Genomic DNA, 23,399 nt, shown 5'->3' with positions numbered 1-23,399 from the left:
TCTTCTTTTTTTTTTTCTTTTTACCATGTTCAGATGAACTTTTCTTTTTTTGCTTTTTTATTGGCACCATCTTTTTCTTTGGGCATAGTCAGAATGTGTACCTTAAATCTTTTTCTGCTAATTGCAACATCTAATTCATCTCAGGGTTGGTCTTCCTTGATTGACTTTTCTCTTGAGTGTTGGTTACATTTTCCTGTTTCTTCATATGCTTATTAATTTGGGAGTGTATTCTGAATGTTGTAAGTAATACACCCTAGAACTGGTTTCTGTGATGTTTCTCCATAGGACATTGAGGTTGTTTAGCAGGCAGTTAGCTTGGCTGGGCTCTAACTTCAAGCTCTGTCTTCCTGTGGTGAGCAGCAGCTTAAATCTTTTTCAGTTCTTTTAGACATAGCTGGGCTGCTGGCATTCTGTCCTTACATTGTATAAGTCAGTGGTCAGCTAGAGATTTGGGCAGAGTTCATATGCAGAATTTGGGGCTCCTTTATGTTTTTCTCTGATTTCTCCTCTCACTTCTAGCTGCTATGGTCACTCTGAACTGTCCTCTGTCTCCTCAGGTCAATGAGGTTGTGGGTTCTGAGTTTTACCTGAATTTTTCTGAGTGGGGCCTGTCCTTGGGAGGAGAGCCATATATAAAACTAGAAATTTTCCTAGTGCCATTCCTTTTTTTTTTTTTTCTCATATCTAGACTACATTCTAGTTTCTGCTGCCTTTTGTTCTTTCAGATAATCTTTTATATGTCATCTAGATTTTATAGTTGCTTTCTATGGAAGGGTTGATCCAATAGAAGCCATTTTACCATTACTGGAAATGGAATATATGTAAAATTTAACCAGTAAATAAATACACTTTGTTCACAATTGAAAGGATAAAACAGAGTAACACAAGAGAAATTCAGAAGTGCTGGGACTGTTCCTAATGTGTGTGATAAATTATATTGTTTACTGAGAACGACAGCAAGGGAAACTGAGCCGGCCCCCAAGTGGAACACTGTTCAGGGAGTTCTGAAGTGGTAAACAGTATATGTATATTATACACCAGTTAAACTAGTTCTTTAAGCGTGGGATGTGTGACCCTGCCCCCATTGATTTCTCTTGGAGAATGCTTTCTAGTTTGTCTTTTATCAGTGGTGGGCAGGCACCACTGCCTGCCTAGTTTATCTTTGTTCTGTGAGAAAGCAGAGAACACCTCCTTGTTAATAATAATCACCTTTTCAGAAAGAATAAATGCGTGGGTCAGAGTCTACTTGAGGCTCTCAGCTGGTGAGGCTGTCAGCCCTCTGTGGCTCTCAGCTTGGAAGACTGTTAGCCCTCTGATAGTCCCACTTTGCACTCTGTCTCTGTGTCTGTTTCTTAATATCTTCAGCACTGCATGGATGGGGGGGGTCTCCACGACTGAGCTGGTCTCGGTAGAAGTAACCTGATGAAAAATACCACAAAATTGTAGTTTTGTTTTTCTGACTTAAGATAACAGTTCACTCTGAACTGTCCTCTGTCTCTGAAATGAATACTTCCTGCTTTAAGTAGATGGAAGCTTTGCTGACTTTAATAGTCTCAAAGAATTTACCAGGGTCACTTTGGTTCTTATGTTTTAGTTTTGTATTTTTGTCTATGAATTATAAATTCAGAATTCTGTATGCAACAAAAATATTCTTCAAACTTTTTGTCGGCTTGACAGTGCTATGCCTTTGCTTGTGCTTGCTGTTCATTGGACATCTTGTGTCTGAAAATTTCTCTGACATTGAATGGAAAACTTTCAGCCATTATTTCTTCAAATAAAATTTCAGCTCCATTCTCTTTCTCCTCTCCTTTTGGTATTCCAATTGCACATATGTTGGACCGTTAGATAATACGTAACAGGACCTGGGCCTGTATTCATTTCCTAAAAGACCTTTTACCTCTATTCTTCTCCTTGGATAATTTTAACCTATTTTCAAGTTCACTTACTCTTTTTCTGTTTTATCTCTACTTGGTTCTTAAGTCTATCAGCTGATTTTCTATTTCAGAAATTGTAGTTTTACTTCTAGGATTTCTGTTTCTTTTTAAATAATTTATGGATTTTTTTGTATTAAATTTTTCATATATTGAAAGCACTTTATTTCATTGAGGATTTTTATAATAATTGCTTTGAAGTCTTTTTCTGTTAGTTCCAGTATCTGATTCATCCGGGAGCTGTATTCAGATAGGATTTGGGTCCCCTTTCTTGCTCTTTGTTTTCTGGGGCTTCCTGAGTCTTACCCACTTCAGCGTTCATGGTTTTCCAGCTTTGCTTTTCTGGTTCCCCAGGCCAGAAAGACTATTTTCAGCTTTTCAGTGGGTTCTCTGCCACTGTGCCTTAGTTTCAAGATAAAAATTGGAGTGACAGGAACGTACTTGTATTGTTCCTGACTTCCCTACTGTAGGTGAGTATACTTCATACCAGACTCTGTCTGCTTCTATTTTCTGTTCTTTTAAGTAGTTGCCTTTTCAGTCTGTTCAGGTTTTTTTTTTTGTTTGTTTGTTTTTTTTTTTTGGTGACAGTCTTGCTCTGTTGCTCAGGCTGGAGTGCAGTAGCACCATCTCAGCTCACCACAATCTCCACCTCCTGCAGTCGAGCGATTCTCTTGCCTTAGCCTCCCGAGTGGCTGTGGCTGGGACTACAGGCACGTGCTACCACGCCTGGCTAATTTTTTTGGTATTTGTAGTAGAGATGGGGTTTCACTGTGTCAGCCAGGATGGTCTTGATCTCTTGACCTCGTGATCTGCCCGCCTTGGCCTTCTAAGGTGAATAGTTGTTTTCTGCCAGAGAGAGGTTGGTTCAGTAGGTTCTTAAATCCATCATACCTGTGTGGAAGTTCATGTTTTAGTTTTGAAGTAATTCTAAAAGCAAATTAATTTATACTTTTGCTGCTACTCTACTCATCATTATCTGTTTATAATAAGGAGGATTGCAAGCAATTTGTGATATCTATAGATGTCAGCACTGAGGAGGAATATTAGGTTCACAAATATTTTATTATTGAGTATCATCTCTGAGCCAAGCACTTGTGACAGAAAAATAAGACAAACTACTCTCAAGGTACTTAAAATCTGGTAGAAAACTAAAGGGAAGATTGGTGGGCATTGATCTCACTGACTTCCACATGCTAAGCTAAATCACTTTTTGCATTTGTTCAACTTCATTATTAGGGATAGAACTTCCTTGTGAAAAAAAGAAAAGAAATTTCAAATTTTGTTACAGTTAATTTGGAGTTAATTGTTACTGCCTTTTTTTTTTTTCATTTGACAGCCTTTTTAAACTAGCTTGGTGAAAGTAGCTTTTTGAAAACAGAGGCCTTTCTTGTTGCTTCTTGTTCCAAGAGCTTAGCCTGGTCCTTACTCAGAAACATTGGTTAATTCCATGACAGTTTATGGTATAAATTTGTGGGTTCTTTTGCTGTTTTGTTAAGTACTCTTAAAAATAGAAAATCATAGAAGAGAACCAGGGAATTTGCCTGAATGTTGCAAAACTTTTCTGATAATTGTTCAAACAAGGGAGTTTTAAAAATTGTTGTCCCTTGTGCACTTACGGGTTGATAAGAGGGGAGAAAATTGTGACAGACTGGAGAACTTGACTGTGAACTTGAAGAAACACTGTTTCTTAGTATGCTCTAGGTGAGCAACAACCGAGAGCTCACAGCCAGAGGAAGTCCGTTAGAAAGGATTGTGGTGGATTTCATTGTAAATGTTTTCAGTGTTGTAGGGCCCGTCTGGGTCAAGAATTCAAGATATTTAGCAATCTAGGAAATACAAAAGTGATCAGAAGTAGGCTTCTGATATGGGACAGACATTCAGGAGCAAAGTAAGGATTTGAGATAGAGTCATCTACTTAAAGGTGAAAGTTAAACTTGAGAATAGGAGGAGGAGAGAGACTATAAAAGAATGTGCAAAGGTCTACGAACATCACATGACAAATTATATAGTTTCTCACTATCACTTTGTCTAACCCAGAACTTTTTAGAAAAATCAACTGAAAGAGAAACTCGCCAAGAATATGCTCTGGCTATGATTCAGTGCAAAGTTCTGAAACAGTTGGAGAACTTGGAACAGCAGAAGTATGATGATGAAGATATCAGCGAAGATATCAAATTTCTTTTGGAAAAACTTGGAGAGAGTGTCCAGGACCTTAGGTGTGTTATTCTTTTTAATTCTCATATGCTGAATGTATTGGACTTTGTTTGACTAGCAAGAAAATTCAAGAAAACCTGAATTTGTTGCCACCTATATAAATCAAGAGTTCACTAGAATATGTTAATGTCTCCTGTGAAGACATCATTCTCACATGGCCACAGTTGGTCAGAGCTGTGTGTTATCTTTTCTTATAGGGAGATTTCCACTGTTTTCTGCTGTCTAAAATCTGACCGGCTTTACTCCCTTAGGATGTGACTCCACCCTGGAATTCCTCGAGAGTCTTCTGTTAGAGGCTTTTTAAGCAATAAAGGTGATTTGTTAATTAATGAAGGAGGTTTGCCTGTATGTGGAGAAAGTATTTGTTTTCCTGCTTTTTGAAGGCCTGTTGGCTCAGTTTTTATATTAAAAATAATGTAAATAATGTATATACAGTAAAGAATTAGCCCATATGGAAGGGACTGCATGCCACTCCCACCATCTTCCCTGCCTCACCTCACTCTGTTCTGGTGTCTTGTGTTTGCTTCCAAAAAGCCTTCTAGCCCTCTTTGCCTGCCCCCAACAACCCACAAATGGGGCTCTGCATATTCTTTTGGATCTTGTTCTTTTTCTGTTTTATACATAATATCTTGATGATCTTTCCCATTAACACTCATATTCTTTGTTTTTACGCCATTGGCACGTTTTTAAAAGAGTTACTCTCTGAAAATAGATGCTTCTCTTAGATGGATTGGGGTTTGGAGCCAGGCTGATTCTTGGAATTGTTTGGCTTTTTTTTTTCCATGTGTGGCCTCACACAAGCTTCTTGACTTTTTCAAGTCTGTTTTCCTTTTGGTAAAATAGTAATAAAAATGCTAACCTTGCAGGATTTATTGTGAGGTTCCATCTGCCCTGCAGGCACCTTCAGCATAGTATGTGCTCAAGAAATGTATTTACCAGATGATTCAATGCAGCCATAATCCCAAGGCTCGAAGAGTTCCCAGAGGTGGGAGGTGTTACTTGTATCACTGGTTTGTAATAGATTTTGCAGAGGAAGAAAAATGATTTTTATGGTTCTATAATTACAAATATTTAAAATATGGATACATTAATTCTAATAGGCAGACCAGGAATAGGCTTTACAGCTGTATATTCTGTTACTATGTTTATTAAAAACTTATGACTGGTTCTCTGTAATAATCATTTAAGGCCTGTTTTTGTAAAAACTAAGATTAGTGATAGCTTTTACATGGTTTAATCCATTTTAGCTAATTATTGATTTTTCACCTTGAATTTGGTAATTTGAAAAATACCACTTACATAAAGCTAATAGGGTGATGGGTGCAGCTAAAAGAGACTTGGCTTTGTTTTTGCTATTATAGGATTAGGATATGAATATTAAAAATACTGTTATACTTCTTATACTAACTGGCCCTACATTAAAGTGTTTTACTACTTTGTTCAAATGGGACTCTCTGATCAACTTACCTAGTATACCTTGGTTATACTGAATTACTAGTAAAATTTGAATGGTTACATCCGTTTTTAAATTTTACTTGAGAGAAAGTGCAAGTATGTTCTGACAATGTGTTTGTCCACTGGCTAACCACATTAAAAATTTTCATACTTTAAAGCTTGGAATAATCAAGTTACTCTCCAGTGGATGGTTTTTAAATTAAGGTGAATTGCAGTTTGTTATATGTCCAGAGGCTTTTGTCTTTGGTCTATAATGGATTAATTCAATTAATTACATCTACACTCTTGGTAATCACATTGTAAAATATCGTGCCAATGCATGTGATTTTGTTTTTGTGGTGTATTTTTATAGTTTATGATATTTATACTATAATAGTACGAGTTTATTGTTTTATGTTAAAGTACTATGCTTTTATGTAATATATTATTTTACATTAATATGCCTATTGGTCTGGGAAATCCAGTATTTCAAGTGTCATGGTAGAAATTCTGATTTTCAGTTTTTTTACTTATACACATTCGTGTATATATTGGAGTAAGGATTTTGGAAGCAAGTGCTGAGTTTTATGTTTCATACCCAGCATTCAAATTTGACAGGAGGGTTGGACCTTACTATACTGAATAAAATTTCACATGATTTATTAAAGATTATTTAAACTGTGTAAACTTCGCTTAGTGGTAGTTTGTTAATGTACAAAGGATGGTCATTCCTTTGTAATTAAATAATCAGTGAAGACATTTTATTTTGCTTAATTTTGGAGTAATTGTCAGATTCTTATAAATCTTGAATTCTTTACACATTTTTATAGTTCATTTGATGAATACAGTTCGGAACTTAAATCTGGAAGGTTGGAATGGAGTCCTGTACACAAATCTGAGAAATTTTGGAGAGAGAATGCTGTGAGATTAAATGAGAAGAATTATGAACTCTTGAAGTAAGTTTTTTGTTTCGCTTTACACTCTTAATACGCGTTATCTCAAATCCTCAACAACACTTGTTATTGTCACTCTAAGATATTCTGTGGTTTTAATTTGTGTTTTCTTGCTGACTGACGTGGTTGAATACCTTTTCCTATCCTTTTGACCATCTGGACATCTTTTCTTGGAGAAGGCCCTGTTCGAGTCTGTTTTCTTTCATTCTACAGGAGTTCTATATGTATTCTGAACTTGAGTTTGTTGTCTCATATATATAAACACATCACAACCATTTTGTCCTCACTCTGTTGCGTGCCATTTTACTTTCTAATGGTGTCTTGATAAAGAGATGCTCTAAATTTTGATACAGCTCAGTTCATCAATCTTTCCCTGTATGACTAGTGCTTTTCTGTGTCTTGGTTAAGAAGTTTTTGCCTACCCAAGGTCATGAAGATGTCTTTATATCTCCTAGAAGCTTTATTGTTTAACTTTTTACATTTACATATCCAGTCCATCTGGAATTGATTTTTGGGTAAGGCATAAAGTAGGGAACAGGATTTATTTTTTTTTTTTACATAAATATTTAATTGAACCAGCTCCATTTATTGAAAACATTTCCCTCAGTACTCTCCAGGTTTACCTTTGTGATAATAAGATGACTAATATGTGTAGGTTTCTTTCTTCTTTAGTGAGATATAATTACAGCATACAGTTTATTTGTTTAAACTGTAAAATGCATTAGATTTTAGTGTATTCGGATATTTGTACTCATCAGCAAAGTCAGTTTTAGAACATTTTCGTTGCTTCAAAATGGAGCCCCATATCCTTTGGCCGCCACCTCTTTATCCACCCATGTATCTAACCCTAAGCAGCCACCAATACCTGGATTTGCCTGTTACAGAAATTTCATGTAAATGGAATCATGTAATACATATTTTTTTGTGGCTGGCTTCTTTCACGTACTGTAATGTGTTCAGGGTTCATCCACGTTGTGGAATTTATCACTACTTCCTTCCTTTTTTATGGTTGAATGATTTTCCATTATGTGGATAAGACCACATTTTATTTATTCACTGATCAGTTCATGGACTTCTGGGTTGTTTCTACCTTTTGGTTATTATGAATATTGCCAGTAATACTTATGGTACAAGTTGTTGTGTGGATATATGTTTTCATTTGTCTTGCTGTTAGATACTTGGTGTGAAGTTGCTGAGTCATGTGTTAACTCTGTGATTAACCATTTGAGGAACTACGAGACTGTTTTCCAAAGTGGCTGCACAATTTCCTATTCTCACCAATGGTGAATGAGGGTTTTGATTTCTCTGCGTCTTTGCCAACATTTGTTACAACCTGATCTTTTGATTCTAGCCACCTGAGTGTGCAGTGAAACCTCATTGTGGTATCTATTTGTATTTCCTGATGACTAATAATGTCAAGCATTTTTTCATGTGCTTATTGGTCATTTGTATATCTTCTTTGGAGAAATGTCTGTTCAGATACTTGGCTCATTTTTTAATTGGGTTACCTTTTTATTACTTAGTTGTAAGGGTTCTTTATATATTCTGGATACAGGTCCCAGATCAGATAGGTGATTTGGAAATATTTTTAGTAGATACGGGCTTTCACCGTGTTAGCCAGGATGGTCTCCATCTGACCTCAAGATCTGCCCTCCTCAGCCTCCCAAAGTGTTGAGATTACAGGCATGAGCCACTGTGCCTGGCTTTTTACCCCTAAAAGAGGCAGGATCTAGCTCTGTTACCCAGGCTGGAGTGAAGTGATGTGATCATAGCTAACTGTAACATCAAACTCCTGGGCTCAAGAGATCCTCCCATCTCAGCCTCCTGACAGCTAGGTCTAGAGGCACACATCACCGTGCACCAGCTATTTTTTTTTTTTTAATTTTTGTGGCGATGGGATGTCACTCTGTTGCCTAGGTTGGTGTCAAACTCTTGGCCTCAAAGCAGTCCTCCCATCTCTGCCTTCCAAAATGCTAGTCGGCATGAGCCACCGTGCTTGGCTTAGTCCTGTGTTTGTAATTTGAAATTCCAATTGTTCATGGATAGCGTATGAGAAAGCAGTTGACTCATATTTACCTTGTATCCTGTGACTTCGCTGTAATTATTTCTTTTATTTCCTTTTTTGTCTTATTACACTTAATATACTTCCAGTGTGATAGTGAATAGAGTGATGAGAGGGTACATCCTTGCCTTGCTCCTGATCTTAGGGAGGAAAGCATCTAATTTCTCATTGTTCAATATGATGTTAACTGTAGATTTCTTTTTTTCTTTTTTTTTTTTTTGCACATCGTCTTTATCAAGTTGAGAATGTTTCCCTGTATTCCTAATTTGCTGAGAGTTTTTTTTTTTTTTTTTTTTTTTTTTTTGAGACGGAGTCTCGCTCTTGTTACCCAGGCTGGAGTGCAATGGCGCGATCTCGGCTCACCGCAACCTCCGCCTCCTGGGTTCAGGCAATTCTCCTGCCTCAGCCTCCTGAGTAGCTGGGATTACAGGCACGCGCCACCGTGCCCAGCTAATTTTTTTGTATTAATAGAGACGGGGTTTCACCATGTTGACCAGGATGGTCTCGATCTCTCGACCTCGTGATCCACCCGCCTCGGCCTCCCAAAGTGCTGGGATTACAGGCTTGAGCCACCGCGCCCGGCCTTGCTGAGAGTTTTTATCATGAATGGATGTTGAATTTGTCAAATAATTTTCCTGCATCTATTGATGTGATTTTTTTTCTTTAGCCTGTTGATGTGATGGGTTACATTTCTCAAATATTACACTAGCCTTGCATTCCTGGACTCAATCCTGTTTGGTTCTAGTTTATAATTTGTCTTACATGTTATTAGATTTGATTTGCCATTATTTTTGTTGAGGATTTTTGCATTTGTGTTCATGACAGATAGTGCTCTGTAATTATCCTTTCTTGTGATGTCTTTTTCTGATTTTGTGATTATGGTAATGTTGGTCTCATGAATGAGTTAAAGGGTGTTCCCTCTGCTTCTATTTTCTGGAAGAGACTATAAAGAATTAGTGTTGTTTCCTTCTTAAATATTTGACATAGTTTACCAGTGAGAACATTTGGGCCTGTTGCTTTCTGTTTTGTACGGTTATTAATTACTCATTTCTTTAATAGATGTAGGCCTATTCAGAGTATCCATTTCTCCTTAGGTGAGCACTGTGAAGGCCACCTACCTCCTGTAAGATTGGACTCCTTGAGATTTTTATTTCACTAGCTAGTCCTTGTTCAATCTTTAGCAATTAGTCTGTTACCCTTTAAGTGTTTCTACCAGTTGATAGATCCATCAATAGTTTCTGCTCCCAATAAGCTTTGATTCTCTGTCTCCCATTTCTCTAGCTTCCAGGGAGGTGGTTTGTCCTGGGACCTCAGTTCTGTCATGGATCTAAGAAGAATTTTGTTCAGCTTTTTGTTTTTCCTGTTGTGAGGATTGGAGTGAAGACTTCCAAGCTCTTTACATGTTGTACCAGAAACTGGAAGTCTGCTGTTTTTTTTCCAAGATGATTTTGGCTATTCTGGGTTTCTTAACATTTCATATGAATTTTAGAATCATCTCGTTAAAATCTACAAAGAAGCCAGTCTGGACTCTAATAGGGATTCTGTTGAAGCTGTAAATCAGTTTGGGGATTAATTTAGTATTCAGATCCATGAACTTGGGATGTTTTCTGATTTGTTTAGATCATATTTAATTTCTTTCAACAGTGTTTTATAGATTTCAGAATGCAAGTTTTGCCTGTCTTTTGTTAAATTTATTTCTAAACATTTTGTCCTTTTGATGCTGTTGTAAATGAAGTTATTCTTTTCATTTTCAATTATTTATTGCAAGTTAATAGAAAAACAATTGTTTTGTAGCTTGACCTTATAGTCTTTGATCTTTCTAAGCTCTTTTTATTACTTTTAATACGTTTTTCTCTATTGGATTCCTTTGCATTTTCTGTCTCCTGTTGGCCTTTGAACAACGCAGGAATTAGGGGTGCTGACCCTCCTCCCCCACAGTCAGAAAGCCATGTATAACTTTTGGCTTCTCCAAAAGTTATAACTTCCTACTAATAACTTCCTATAATTTCCTACTAATAACTTCCTGTTGACTAGAAGCCTCACTGGTAACAAACAATTGATGAACACACGTTTTGAAAGTTACATGTATTATATACTATATTCTTACAATAAAGTAAACTAGAGAAAAAATGTTATTAAGAAAATCATAAGGAAGAGAAGATGTATTTACTGTTCATTAAGTGGAAGTGGATCATGGTAAAGGTATTCTTCCTCCTCGTCGTCAGTTGAGTGGGCTGAGAAAGAGAAGATGTTGCTGTTGCTGTCTCAGGGGTGGCAAAGGTGTAAGAAAATCCACGTATAAGTGTACCTGTGCAGTTCAGACCTGTGCTGTTCAATGGTCAACTGTACAAGATTATGATCTCTGTGAATAGAGACTTTTACTTCTCACTTTTTCAAGCTGGGTGTCTTTTATTTTTGTTTTTTGCCCAGTTGCCCTGGCTAGAACCTCTCCCATGCAAATGTCTATATGAATTATTAGTTGTATTCCATCATCTATTTGTCTGTTCTTACTCCAATACTATGTTACATTAATTGCCGTTCATTATTTTCAGTCTTGGTGTCTGATAGTATCAGCATTCCTGTTCTTCCAAGGTGTCTTGGTGTGTTTCGGACTCCTGCGTTTCTGTATGCATTTTAGAATCAGCTTGTCAAGCAAACAGTTTGAGCGGTATTTTGGTTGCGATTGAAGCCATAGGAATTGATATTTTTTTCATTTGGAAGCGGGTCCTCCAATCCATGAACATAGTGGTATATCCCTTCATTTCTGTAGGATTTCCTTTGGTTAATGTTATGCTCTTGTCCGTCTTAATTTTATTCCTATGTGTGTGATTTTTTTTTTTTTTTTTTTTTTTAGTTTTCCTATAGATCATCCGTTACAGTTTTTCACCTTCTACTTCAGTTTCAGTGAAACTTTTTGTGATGATAGAAGTGGTTTATATCTGTGCTGCTCAGTACAATAGTGTATCATTAAAGAGCACTTGAAATGTTGGTAACTGAGAAACTAAATTTTAAATTTAAATTTTAATCAGTTTAACTTAAAAAATACACATATGGCTAGCGGTTGTCATATCAGGCAGCTCAGTTTGAGTCTGGTATCTAAAAATACTGGTATGAACAGTTCTGTGTTGTAAATTAGGTTGCTTCTTGGCTTACCTTTCTGCAGCTTGGTGTTTGGTTTTCTCATGTTTAACATTTGTTCTGACTTCCCACTTCAATATTTCATTGTTTTTGTTTCATTTCCCATTTTGTTCTTCCTTAGAGATTTATACTTTTAAGAAATTCTCTTACTGTCATTTAAATGAGGCATCCAGATGTAGCATTTTTAGGTCTGCCTATCATCTCTGTTGTTTAGACTCCATTTTCTGTGTATTACCAAAAACAGTACATTATTCTCGTTTAAACAAAGTGTGGCAAATTAAAGTGAGTGGTTTATAGATGTCAGCAGAACTGACAGAATAGGAAGTGGGCAAGAGTGCATTAGTTTTTCATTGTTACCTTTTGACTTTGAGTTTTAACAAAAAGAGCTTGGATAATTTTTAAATCTAGTTTTTAGAAAACTTGAATATAATGTAGGGGAATGTTTTACAAATTATTACAAAAGTATTATGTATATATTTATTATGATACACTTAAGCCTTTTTAAAAAGGCACATTCTATTTTCTGGTGTTAGGTTTTCATTTTTATGACTTCTTTAGATTACTCCCTTTGCCTTTGTGTGACACTGTGATTTTCTGAATAACAAGAAACAATGGTATAGGTATTTTTCTTTTATGTTTATATAATGATGAGAAATTCGAAATTATTGTTTGTCTTTAGTTTTTTTTTTTTTCTTCTTTCTTTCTTTTTTTTGAGACAGAGTCTTGCTCTGTCACCCAGGCTGGAATGCAGTGGTGTGTGTGATCTTGGCTCACTGCAACCTCCGCCTTCTGGGTTCAAGCAATTCTCCTGCTTCAGCCTCCCCAGCAGCTGGGACTACAGGCACATGTCACCATACCCAGCTAATTTTTTGTATTTTTAGTAAAAATGGGGTTTCATCATAATGGCCAGGCTAGTCTCAAACTCCTGACCTTGTGATCTGTCTGCCTTGGCCTTCCAAGTGCTGGGATTACAAGTGTGAGCCACCGTGTCCAGCCTTGTCTTTCGTTTTTATTCTTGTTAATGGAAAAATCAAACTCTATAAAATATCTTTAAAAGGTTTCTTCTGAGCCAATATGAGTAACCACCATCTTGGGAAAAACAGTCTTAAGGAGGCCTGAGAAAGGGTACTTGATTTCTGTTTTATACTAATGGTGGCCAGTTGTGCCTGAACTCCAAAAGAGAAGTCACAACTGGCCACCATTAGTATAAAATGAGTTGTGTCTGACCCCTCTTCCCATCATAGCCTGAAACCCAGTTTGAGGTTTCTCTGGGGTCCCGTTGGCCAAGAAGGAAGTCTGTTCTGTCAGCGGGGGTGTTATCAGTGGTGAGCCTGTATGGATCGCTGGCAACTCAATCCTCGCCTCCTTGGAGGAAATAATTCTGCTGAGGGGCAGAAGTAGATTTAAGGCAGAGTGAGAGACCAAAGCAAGTTTGAGAGCAGGAGTGAAACCTTATTAAAAATAAGAGCAGGAATGAAAGGAAGGAAGGTACACTTGGAAGAGGGCCAAGTGGGTGACTTGGGAGATCCAAGGGCCCTGTTCTGTCCTTGACTTGGGGTTTTGTACATTGGCATGGTTCCGGGGTTTCCATTTCTCCTCCCTAGATTTTTCCCTTGGGCTGAGCTGTCTGCATGTTCAGTGGCTTGCCAGCACTTTGGAGGGGCCATATGCACAGTATGTTTACTGAAGTTGTGTACATGCTCACTTGAGGCATTTTTCCCTTTCCAGTTGAGCATTCCTAGAGGAAAGTCATATACCGGTTAAACTCTGCCATTTTGCACCTTAGTGCACATGCTTTAGGCGGCCCACCCCACTCCTGAGATACTATTGGGAAGCTGCTGATCACCAGCTTCAGGTGTTTTCTGTTTGTTGGGAGACGTCGTTCCCTGGCGCCAGCTGTAATCAATTATTATTTTAGAGAGGCAGTTTAACAACCCCCGACCTGATGGTCACCTGACATTCTTTAGTTTACGTTCTTATAAATTATCTGCATGAGATGAATGATAGAAAGGTACTAGTACTAGTGCTGCCCAGTAAGATAGATCTGGATGAACTCTTTATTTGATTTTGCTGTTTAAAAAGCACCATGCATGCTGGTCTTCTTTTTATTTGTGGATAACTGCACTTAAGTCAGGTAATTCCAGACTCAGCAAGTATATAAGTTAATGTTTCCCTCTGTCACTTTTGAAGTATACAGAAAATAACTTGTAGTTTGTATGTTAGTAGTTTTGAAATAAATAGATATTTTGAATAAGGAAATATTCTGAAATATAAGAAGCCATGGAGATAGAAAAAAATCAAAAGCCGAGAGATCAAACTAAGTTTCTAAAACTGAGGGAAAACATTGTGAAAGAGGATGAACATATTTGTTGAGTGATCAATTAGGATAATTTGATTTGAACAGATGCTTTTCAAGATGACATTTCTAGTAAATGTCAAGGCAGAATTCACATTTGGTCTAACTACGTAGCTGTGGTGTGTTGCTGCCTGGATCCATTGGACTATTTGGTAGAATCACGGCTTGTGGTTAATTGTTGACTTAACTGTATTCAGAGACATTTAGGAGGGAACTCTCTCATTGCATACCATAAATCTCTTTTTCTGAACCTGTTCTTTTGAACATTTTTGTTGCTGATTTGATGCAGAAATAGCATGCTCATCAGGTTTACAGATAATAATACAATGATGTTTTCATTGTTGCTAAAGATATTCAGTGGACTTAATTAATGGTCCTGAAGGGTAACAATTAAAATCCACATTTTGTAGATTTGACTACGAAGTCTCTGTGATTCCTTTCAGTTCAAACATTTGACTCTAAGGCTGTGCTTCTCAAATGTTGATGGAGATCTTGTTAAACTGCAGATTGTAACTCAGTCCTAGATTAGGGTCTGTGATCAGCAATTCTAAGTGACCAGGTGATGCCCATGCTGCTGGCGTGTACAAGGTATTTTGGGTGTGGGATCTCAGCCATATGGAGAACGGCTTAAATCACTGAGAATGGTTTAAGGCAGGGATTGACAAGGTGAGTCGGTAAGGGCCCAGGAAATAAATATTTTAGACTTTTTGAACCATTTTGTTTCTGTCCCAAATTGCTTGACTTTGCCATTGCACTGCCAGCTATGGACAACAAGTAAACTAATGAGCCTGTGTTCCAGTAAAGCATTTGCAGAAACAGGTGGCATCCAGGTTTGGACTTGAGCTGTTATTTCCTGACTTCTGGTTTGATGTATTCAGAATGTCAGTCTTAAATAACGAAATTCAGAGAATAAAATTAAATACAGAGATTGTTCGAGCTCAAAGCTTGAGGATGGCTTCCTGGGAGCGTAGATTCAGGTTGCCTTGAGTATACATACACTCCGGTTAGTCGCAGTTACAAGTGGGCTTTTAAGGGAAAAAGAGGCAGTTCCTAAGTCGTCTGCCAAGAATTTACATTAAAATGACATGTCCAACAGCTGTTGGATAGCTGTACATTGTTCTTTGTATCACAAATTCCAGAAACATGAGAGTAATGAGTGGGATAGTCAGGGACAAATGCCTTTAAATAATTGCCCTTGGACCCACACTCTTGTCTCTGGGTGTGATAAGTTTTATATATTTCACATAGCTCTGATGGCTCTGAGCTATTTTCTTTTTTTGAGAACAAATGTTGTATTTTAAAGAATTTTTATTAATATTTCATAAAAATTCTTAAATTATCAAAATAAAAACATAGAAGTAATTTTTTTGAAACTCAAAATGTTTCAGTTGAATTAAATTTAAATTAATTTTAGAATAATTTGCAAGTTGTCCTTTTAAAAACATACATAGTTTGAAATGTTAAAAAAAATACAGATACATACATGAAAAACTGAATGTATGTCTTGTTTCATCTTGAAGGCAGAGAGAACTAAAGTAGAAAGGTTTCTTCACTGCCGTTCAATCTCAGACTCCTCCCAAGAAGGAATAGGGTCAGCAGGCCATAGTCTCTGGTGTTCTTTCAGTGCCCAGACATACGTTACCTACATCTTCATATACCATTACTTGCACATGTCATCAGACTAAATGTATTAGTTTGTGACCTATTTTTACTTCCTATGGCTTGAAGTCATTTAACATGGCTGTCTTAATATATATTAAAATGACAGGTGGTGATTAGTACTATGAAGAAAAGTGGAGTAGGAAAAGAATGATGGGAAAGATACTGCCTTAGGGTAATCCTGGGCTCTTATGCAAGAGATGACATTTGAGCTGAAAACTGAATATTGTCTCTCAGTGTACTAGTGGGTTCAGTTTGCTAATCTGTTAAGGTTTTCATGTGTCTTTTTGAGTTACTGGACTATTAGAAAGAGTTGTTTGGTCTTCTACCAGGCCATTTAAAAAATATTCATTCTGACTGGTTATCACAGTTATGCTCTGCTTTTAGAATGAATTGAGAAGTTTTCCATCTATTTCTAGGACCTTGAGTATTAAAACAACAGAGGAACAACCTATTCCTTGAATGATCTCTGCTTGCATGCATGAGGAAGGTAGTCCTTTCCAAGCTCCTTGGATTCTGAGCAGTGCTGTCTCTCTTCCCTTTCACTTCCAAGGGCACACGCACATCTCGGGTAGCTGCATCCACTCCCTGGTGGTCCTTGAGAAGGGCGGCAGAAGCCAGGGCAAGGGGAGCCTTCTTTGCTACTGGTTCCTGGCTCCTTTTCTCAGAAGTACCCATCAGGCTCCAATTCTATGTGGTTGCATTGGAGAAAGTACCAGAAGGTCAAGGTTACAGGATGGTGGTTTTGGGCTGCCATCTTCTAAGAAACATTCCCTTGCTGTTATGGGCTTTATTATTTAGAAAGTATATGTTCCAGTCTTCTGTTAGAGCTGGGGCAAGAGAGGGGGGAAGATATGTGTGCTTAGTGCCTAGTCCACCCTCTTATCATCGAGCACCAAAAGTCACGTGTCACTTGTCCCAGTACTGCCATTAGGTCCTCGGGTTTACAAATGGCTTATTAAAAATATATAATTAGCAAAGATCTATTGTAGTTTTGTATTTTAACTTTTATTCATGTTCTAGTTTTTTTTGAGGGGCAAAAACTATTTTTTAGATAAAAAATAGTTTTTTATCCCTGATATTTTGGAAATTGTCCATGGTCTACATTGTGAATGTGAAAGAAATTTGTTATATATGTATAAAGGTTTGAAAACTGCAAACTAGGGCCAGTTGTAGTGGCTCACACCTGTAATCCCAGCACTTTGGGAGGCTGAGGTGGTCAAGAGATTGAGACCATCCTGGGTAACACGGTGAAACCCTACAAAAAAAAAAATTAGCTGGGCATGGTTGCATGTGCCTGTAGTCCCAGCTACTCAGGAGGCTGAGGAGAATCGCTTGAACCTGGGAGGCGAAGTTGCAGTGAGCTGAGATTGTGCCACTGCACTCCAGCCTGGGCAACAGACTGAGACTCTGTCTCACAGAAAGAAAAAAAAAAAAAAAGAAAAGAAAACTGCAAACTTATGTGTAATAGTGAAATCCTTAGAAGAATATTAATATATTAATAAATGTCTATGTTTGGGAAGATATCGACATTATACCTGTGCTCTCTTGTGCTCTATAGAAAAGTTAGAACTTGATCTCTCTTTGGATAAAATTTATTTCAGAATCTTGACAAAACTTTTGGAGGTGTCGGATGATCCCCAAGTCTTAGCTGTTGCTGCTCATGATGTTGGAGAATATGTGCGACATTATCCACGAGGCAAACGGTAAGAGAAAGCCATTCATTTTGTCTGGTTTCTTGAAACCTTCAATGTAGAGTCCTAAATAATGTACTTATCCAAAATGGAGTAGGTTAGCAAAGGAGCTAACAGACACCAATGCAGAGTCATGCAGTGGGTAAGTGCCCAGACTGAACTTGCCTGCTTGGTCTTCCATCTAGTACCTGTGAGATTGGGCAAGTCCCTTAACCTCTCTGTTCCTTGGTTTCCTCCTCTGTGAATATGAGGAGTGAGTGAGTTAATACTCATTAATAATAACGTAAAACACTTAAAGTCATGCTCGCCACATAGTAAGCACTCTTTAAGTGTTTGTTGAAGCAGGTAAATCAGTAGTAGTTCAACTGTCAAGTAAAGTTGTCTGCTCCTTCAAGCAGTAGCAGTTGTTCTGCGCTTTTTGATATCATGGGATTTTTTCACCTTGAATTTTGCTTCTCTAAGAACATTATGTTTGTTACTAACTTCGTGGTGGACTTTTTTTCTTTTTACAAATTTCTCAGGAATGAAGTGTCAAAATGTTGTCTCTGGCAGAGTTTCGACCTTTTCTCCATCTCAAACAACATTTGTCAGTTGACAGAATTTTATAACAGAAATATTCTGGAGACTACAAGTAAATGTTTTGCTGGTCCATTGATATATTTTTAGATACAGTAAGTACTCTCTTAACATCTTCCATAGGTTCTTGGAAACTGAGACTTTAAGTGACAGCAGATTCTCGAGAAATGTCCTTTGCTTGTTTTATGTCATTTCACTTGAAGTCAGTTTCCAAGAACCTATTGATGTTAAGTGAGGATTTACTGTATGGAAATATCGTATTTCCTATCCGTGCTTTTCTTTGATCACTATCAGGGGCGTCTCAATATGCAGGTTTACATCTACTTCTTAATGTGGAGCCCTTTTCACTCTTGTTTTACATGTGTGTTATTTTTATGACGGTTTTTGTAGTTCAAAGAAACACTTTTGATCCAATTACTTGTTTTTGTAAGTTTGGTTGCAGAGCATAACATGACAGTTAATTGTCCCCCAGTTACAAATTTAATAATTACTATCAATAAATGCAAATAACACAAAAATAAATGACCTTACGTTATCAACTGTACTGGCCAATTGAGTTCTTTTAACAGACTTGTAACCTTTAAGATGGTAGCATTCTGAGAATCAAACACAGTTGAGCATTAATCTTACTTTTCAAATATACGCGATGTACGGGAACACCACTGTTCCACTGCTTTTTCTTCAGGAGGCACAAACCACCTGTGGTCCCTGATAGAAGGCGAGAAGTCACACCATGATGATTAATGCCCAGCATTCATCCTTAGGGAATGTGCCCCCTTTGCATGTATGATTAAATAGCACAAGACTGGTGTAGTGAACATTGTTTCAACAATTAAAACACTGTGACATTGAGACAGCTGTATCAAACTCTCTTACAGGGCTTGTACAGCTACGCTTTTTCTTTTTTTAAAGGAGTTTGGCATCTAAACCACCTTCCTGTGTTCCAGGAATTCCCCATTTTACAAGGCATGTGATCTCTCCTGTTATAGAAGATTAAAATGACAGAAATTCACTCTGCTATCCTCTCTTACATTGAGCCACATGCCCATGGCCTAAAAGCTCAGTTGTAAGCCAATATAGCTACCCCAGATCTCCAGCAGGAACGAGAGATAGAGAGGGGAAGTGGGGATAGCCAGCTGCACAAGGAGGGGAAGAGGTGGCAGCTCCGGGTAGCTGGGTGTGAACAAAGTAAGCTGCGGGGTCAGGGGCCGAGCTGAAACAGCACCCTCACTGGATACATGATTTTGATGGTGATTCAGACTGGCCAGCATTCAAGTACAATTGTCCAGCCTTCCAAGCCATATACAGTTAATCTTTCAATAAACTATTTTGCTGCAGAATTATCAGGCAGGGCAAAGTTTTTGTTACTTGTAACCTAACACGTTGACTGATATTCTGTGTTTAATCTGACAAACCACTGTATTGCCTTTGAATCCGAATACAAATGTCCAATTTTCTGGGCTCCCACAGGATTCTGAATATATTAATGCTTCTATTATATAATGTTTTTCATTTTGTACAATGACAATATGATGATGTCTCTTTCACCTCACTAGACTCTGAACTTCTCAGAAGAGCCACCTGTATTTGCCTAGACAGTGTTCACCACACAGTAAGGTATATTTGTTGAGGGAAAAAACTACCAAAAGAATTATGCATGTTCTCTTAAAATACAGACTTTTCTATCTGGTAAATATCTCTATGTTGCTTTGTACAAAGCCTAGCACAGCACATGCAAATACAAATTAAATTGTTTGATAGTGGCACAAACATTTTATGGATTAATTTTTATTTTTTAATTTATAGTCATCATGAAAAGTAACAAACGCTCATTGTAGAAAACTTGAAAAATACAGAAAAGAATAATGAAGAAAAAGTACACCCTTAATACTACAAAGTATGAGATAAAAATCATTTTTTAGCTTTTTCCCGTGCATATATAGTATGTGTTTTTTCTTCAGAAACTGATATGTGACATCTCCTATTTTATTTCCTGCATTTCCTCATTTATCATGGATATTTTCCATCTATAAAGTTTTAAAAATATGGTTTAATGCTATGTATAGGTACACATGTTCTAGTTTACTCAAATCTTACTACTGGGCATGTAATTTGTTTCTAAATTTTCATTATTATAAAAACTGACTTACCATCTGTATAAACATTTCTGGTTATTTTCTTTGCTGGCCCCTTCAAATAGATTTAGTGAGATGATATGAGTACTTTTGAGCCAGAAAGATTCTTTCCACATCTTTTTTCAAGCATTCGTGATATTGGGCATTTGTATTATCTGAAAACAATTGGTACTTCAAGTGCATCTGAAATTGAGAAGATGAGAAATGTTTGTTTATTTCAATAGCAGTGTGAGTTTCAGTGGGGTGAGATCATCCACTTGGTATGAGACCTGCCGGGCTCTGGTGTGGAGAGCAATAAAATGTAGTTTACTAAATGCTTAATAAATAAATATAATAATATCCATCATTAAAAGCTCTTCAGAATTGTATTGGCTGGTGGTAATAAGGAACAAGGGTTTAGAATGTCAAAAACACTGCTTTTGCTAAGCAGTGTATTTGTTGTGAGAATTATATGAGATGAAAAATACGAACGTTCAGCACAGTGCCCAGCGTGGGGGAAAGTGCTCACATTTGATATTACTGTAAATGGTGTGTGAGCTCTGTTTTTAATCAGTCCTATTTTGTTCGCCACATGGCAGTTGTCTGAGACTGTATTTTGATCCTGATTATTCACAGATTCCAGATTTGTAAACTTTCCCACCTAAAAAGGTTTATTTTCAACACCTGTATCAATAGTGGAGGTGCTTTTGCAGTTATCCACAAAGTGGTGAATTATTGGAGTCACTAATGGACACATTTCCAGCTGTGGGGGAACAAGGCAGCATGCTAGCGTCCTGTGTTCTCTCTTATGCTAGAAACAAGCATCCTTTACGCGGTCTGTGTAGTGCCACTTTTTTTTTGTTTTCATTTTTGTGGTGGTTTGTGTGCATGTACGGTGATTTTGCTGTTTAAAATGGCCCGCAAACCTACTGCTGGAGTGCTGTAATGTTTCTAAGTGCCAGAAGGCTGTTATATGCCTATGGAGAAAACTCATGTGTCAGAGAAGCTTCCTTCAGGTAGGAGCTGTGGTGCTGTTGGCTGCTAGCTGAGGCCTCAGAGGCAGTCCAGAGAACAAGCGGCCTGTGACCGTGCTCTGTGAAGCTCAGTGGGGTTCCAAAGCCAACTGTGAAAGGATCTTGTTAGCTATTTTAAGGATTTGGGTCCTTTTGTTTTATTTATATTTATATTTTTTAGAAACAGGCTCACCCTGTTGGTCCAGCTGGAGTGCAGTGGTGCGATCATAGCTCACTGTATCCTTGAACTGGGCTCAAGTGATCCTCCTGTCGTAGCCTCTCGAGTAGCTGGGGTTCTACAGGTGCACGTCACCATGGCTGGCTAATTTTTTATTTTAATTTTTTTGTGGAAACAGCATCTCACTGTGTTGCCCAGGCTGGTCTCAAACTCCTGGACTCAAGCAGTTGTCCCAGCTTGGTCTCCCAAAGTACTAGGATTTACAGGCATGAGCCACCGTGCCTGGCCTGAGTCTTTTTGTTAAGAGAAGTAGAAGCTGCTGAATTGTTTTAAGTAGTAAAAATGAGATGCAGAGTTTTTTGCCAAGATCCCTTTGACTACAGTGAGAGTAGGAGGCAGGAGAGCAGCCCTGTATCTGTATCATCATCATCATCATCATCATTGCAGCAGAGCTGGGCTCAATGTCCTGCAGGGACGTAGGCTTTATGGCCTTCAATCATCACAGCAGTGCTGTAAAGATGTCCTTCTTCTCATTATTTGTCAGGGAGGAATTTACCAGGTAAATGACTTGTCTAATTAACATGTTTGAGAAATGGCTGAGCTGATATGTTAGATAATGTTTTAAAGGACAGTGCCTGGCATGCAGTAAGCACTCGGTTAATGTTTGATTTTACTTACATTATATTCTTTTTTTTTTCCCCTCAGTTCAATATATTTTTAAAAAAACCAGGCTTTAAAGAATAAAATATGAAAAGGTATGCAGGTAAAAGCTTCCCTCTCACTCTGACCCCTATCTACTTAGTTCTTCCTAACCCAGAAACCTTATTGATCTGTTAGATTGTCTTAAACCACCAACCACCATATTGGATTAAGGCATCACTTGCCACGGACTACGTAGTAGGTATCCTCCACTAGACAGGACTGGTGGCTGAAGAATGGGCAGGGCAGTCCACACTGTTGTGTGGGAGTTGAGACTCCACAGCTCTGTAACCACACCCTTGCAGAGGAACAGAGGACCTGTTTCTGTGCATGAAGAAAATAGCCCTTTTCACTTTCTTTATGTATGTAATAAGTTAATTTTCAGGGTGTCGGAAACGTGGTGCTAGAAAGCAGTGTTGGTTGTCAGTCATCTCGGTGCCCTGGAAGATAGGCGTGTCCTCCTCTGTCTCATGCCCAGGTCACGTGGCATATCGCATTGTTGTGATAAAGGGGTGGATATCTTAAAATCAGTGGTCTTTTCCAGGAAATTAGCATGGGTGCTCTTTAACCCTCTGTTCCCTGCTGTCTACATGTAAGCCCGTATGTGTCACACAGTACCGTCACTGGTAGGCTTGATATTGATTGTATGTTGTTATAAAAATTAGATGGTATTCAATACTGATATTAAGCAAGCAAGAAATACTAATAATAAAGATGTTAATACTCAACCAGTTAGAAAACCACAATCTAAAATACTAGTGACTGGGTGGGGTCTAGGCAGATGATACTTTTCTGAATTAGAGATGAGAAATGAGAACAACTGTTGGATTTATGGTTAGGAATTCAAAAGAGAAAATATTTGAATACTGTAAATCTGTGGCTCAGAAAGACATGTCTGGTTTATTTACGTAGATTGTTACTTTCCTTTGCAGCGTTTTGGCATTTGAGCTGCCTGCTTACAGACTGAATTTGAGAGTAATTGCATCTCTCACCACGTCTCTGTTGTTTGCAGAGTCATCGAGCAGCTCGGTGGGAAGCAGCTGGTCATGAACCACATGCATCACGAAGACCAGCAGGTCCGGTATAACGCTCTGCTGGCCGTGCAGAAGCTCATGGTGCACAACTGGTATGCCCTGGCTTTTTCTCACACTTGTACATTAGTCTGAAGACTCTCACTCGCCATTCTAAAAGTTCTTATGTAAAAATCAGTGATTTTGATGAAAAATTTAGAAATATATTTTAGTAATTCAGAGCAATGACACAATAGTTTTAAAAAGACAAACTGCACTAAAGGTCTCAAGGCATGTATATTCAAAATAATAATTTCAAAAACAACTCCAGAAGTAACTAAAAGGACCCTGTGAAATACGTCAGTCAG

The 23,399-nt window shown here is 37.8% G+C and overlaps 1 protein-coding gene across 2 annotated transcripts in view; it reads left to right on the top strand.

Annotated features, from left to right (window-relative positions):
- The window catches only part of ATP6V1H (ATPase H+ transporting V1 subunit H), a 99,578-nt gene that overhangs the window by 53,003 nt on the left and 23,176 nt on the right, over positions 1–23,399 (top strand). For both annotated transcript variants that reach the window (XM_064384182.1, XM_064384181.1), the window contains 4 exons: positions 3,969–4,147; positions 6,410–6,535; positions 17,352–17,453; positions 23,034–23,147. In XM_064384182.1, the coding sequence (XP_064240252.1) occupies positions 3,969–4,147; positions 6,410–6,535; positions 17,352–17,453; positions 23,034–23,147 (521 nt within the window). The remainder of the gene's footprint in view (positions 1–3,968; positions 4,148–6,409; positions 6,536–17,351; positions 17,454–23,033; positions 23,148–23,399) is intronic.

Source organism: Aotus nancymaae, unplaced genomic scaffold, assembly GCF_030222135.1.
Source record: "Aotus nancymaae isolate 86718 unplaced genomic scaffold, 86718_ANA_hifiasm-v0.15.2.pri h1tg000036l, whole genome shotgun sequence".
In the NCBI taxonomy this organism is placed as follows: Eukaryota; Metazoa; Chordata; class Mammalia; order Primates; family Aotidae; genus Aotus; species Aotus nancymaae.
This window is presented reverse-complemented; position numbering and strand designations above follow the sequence as displayed.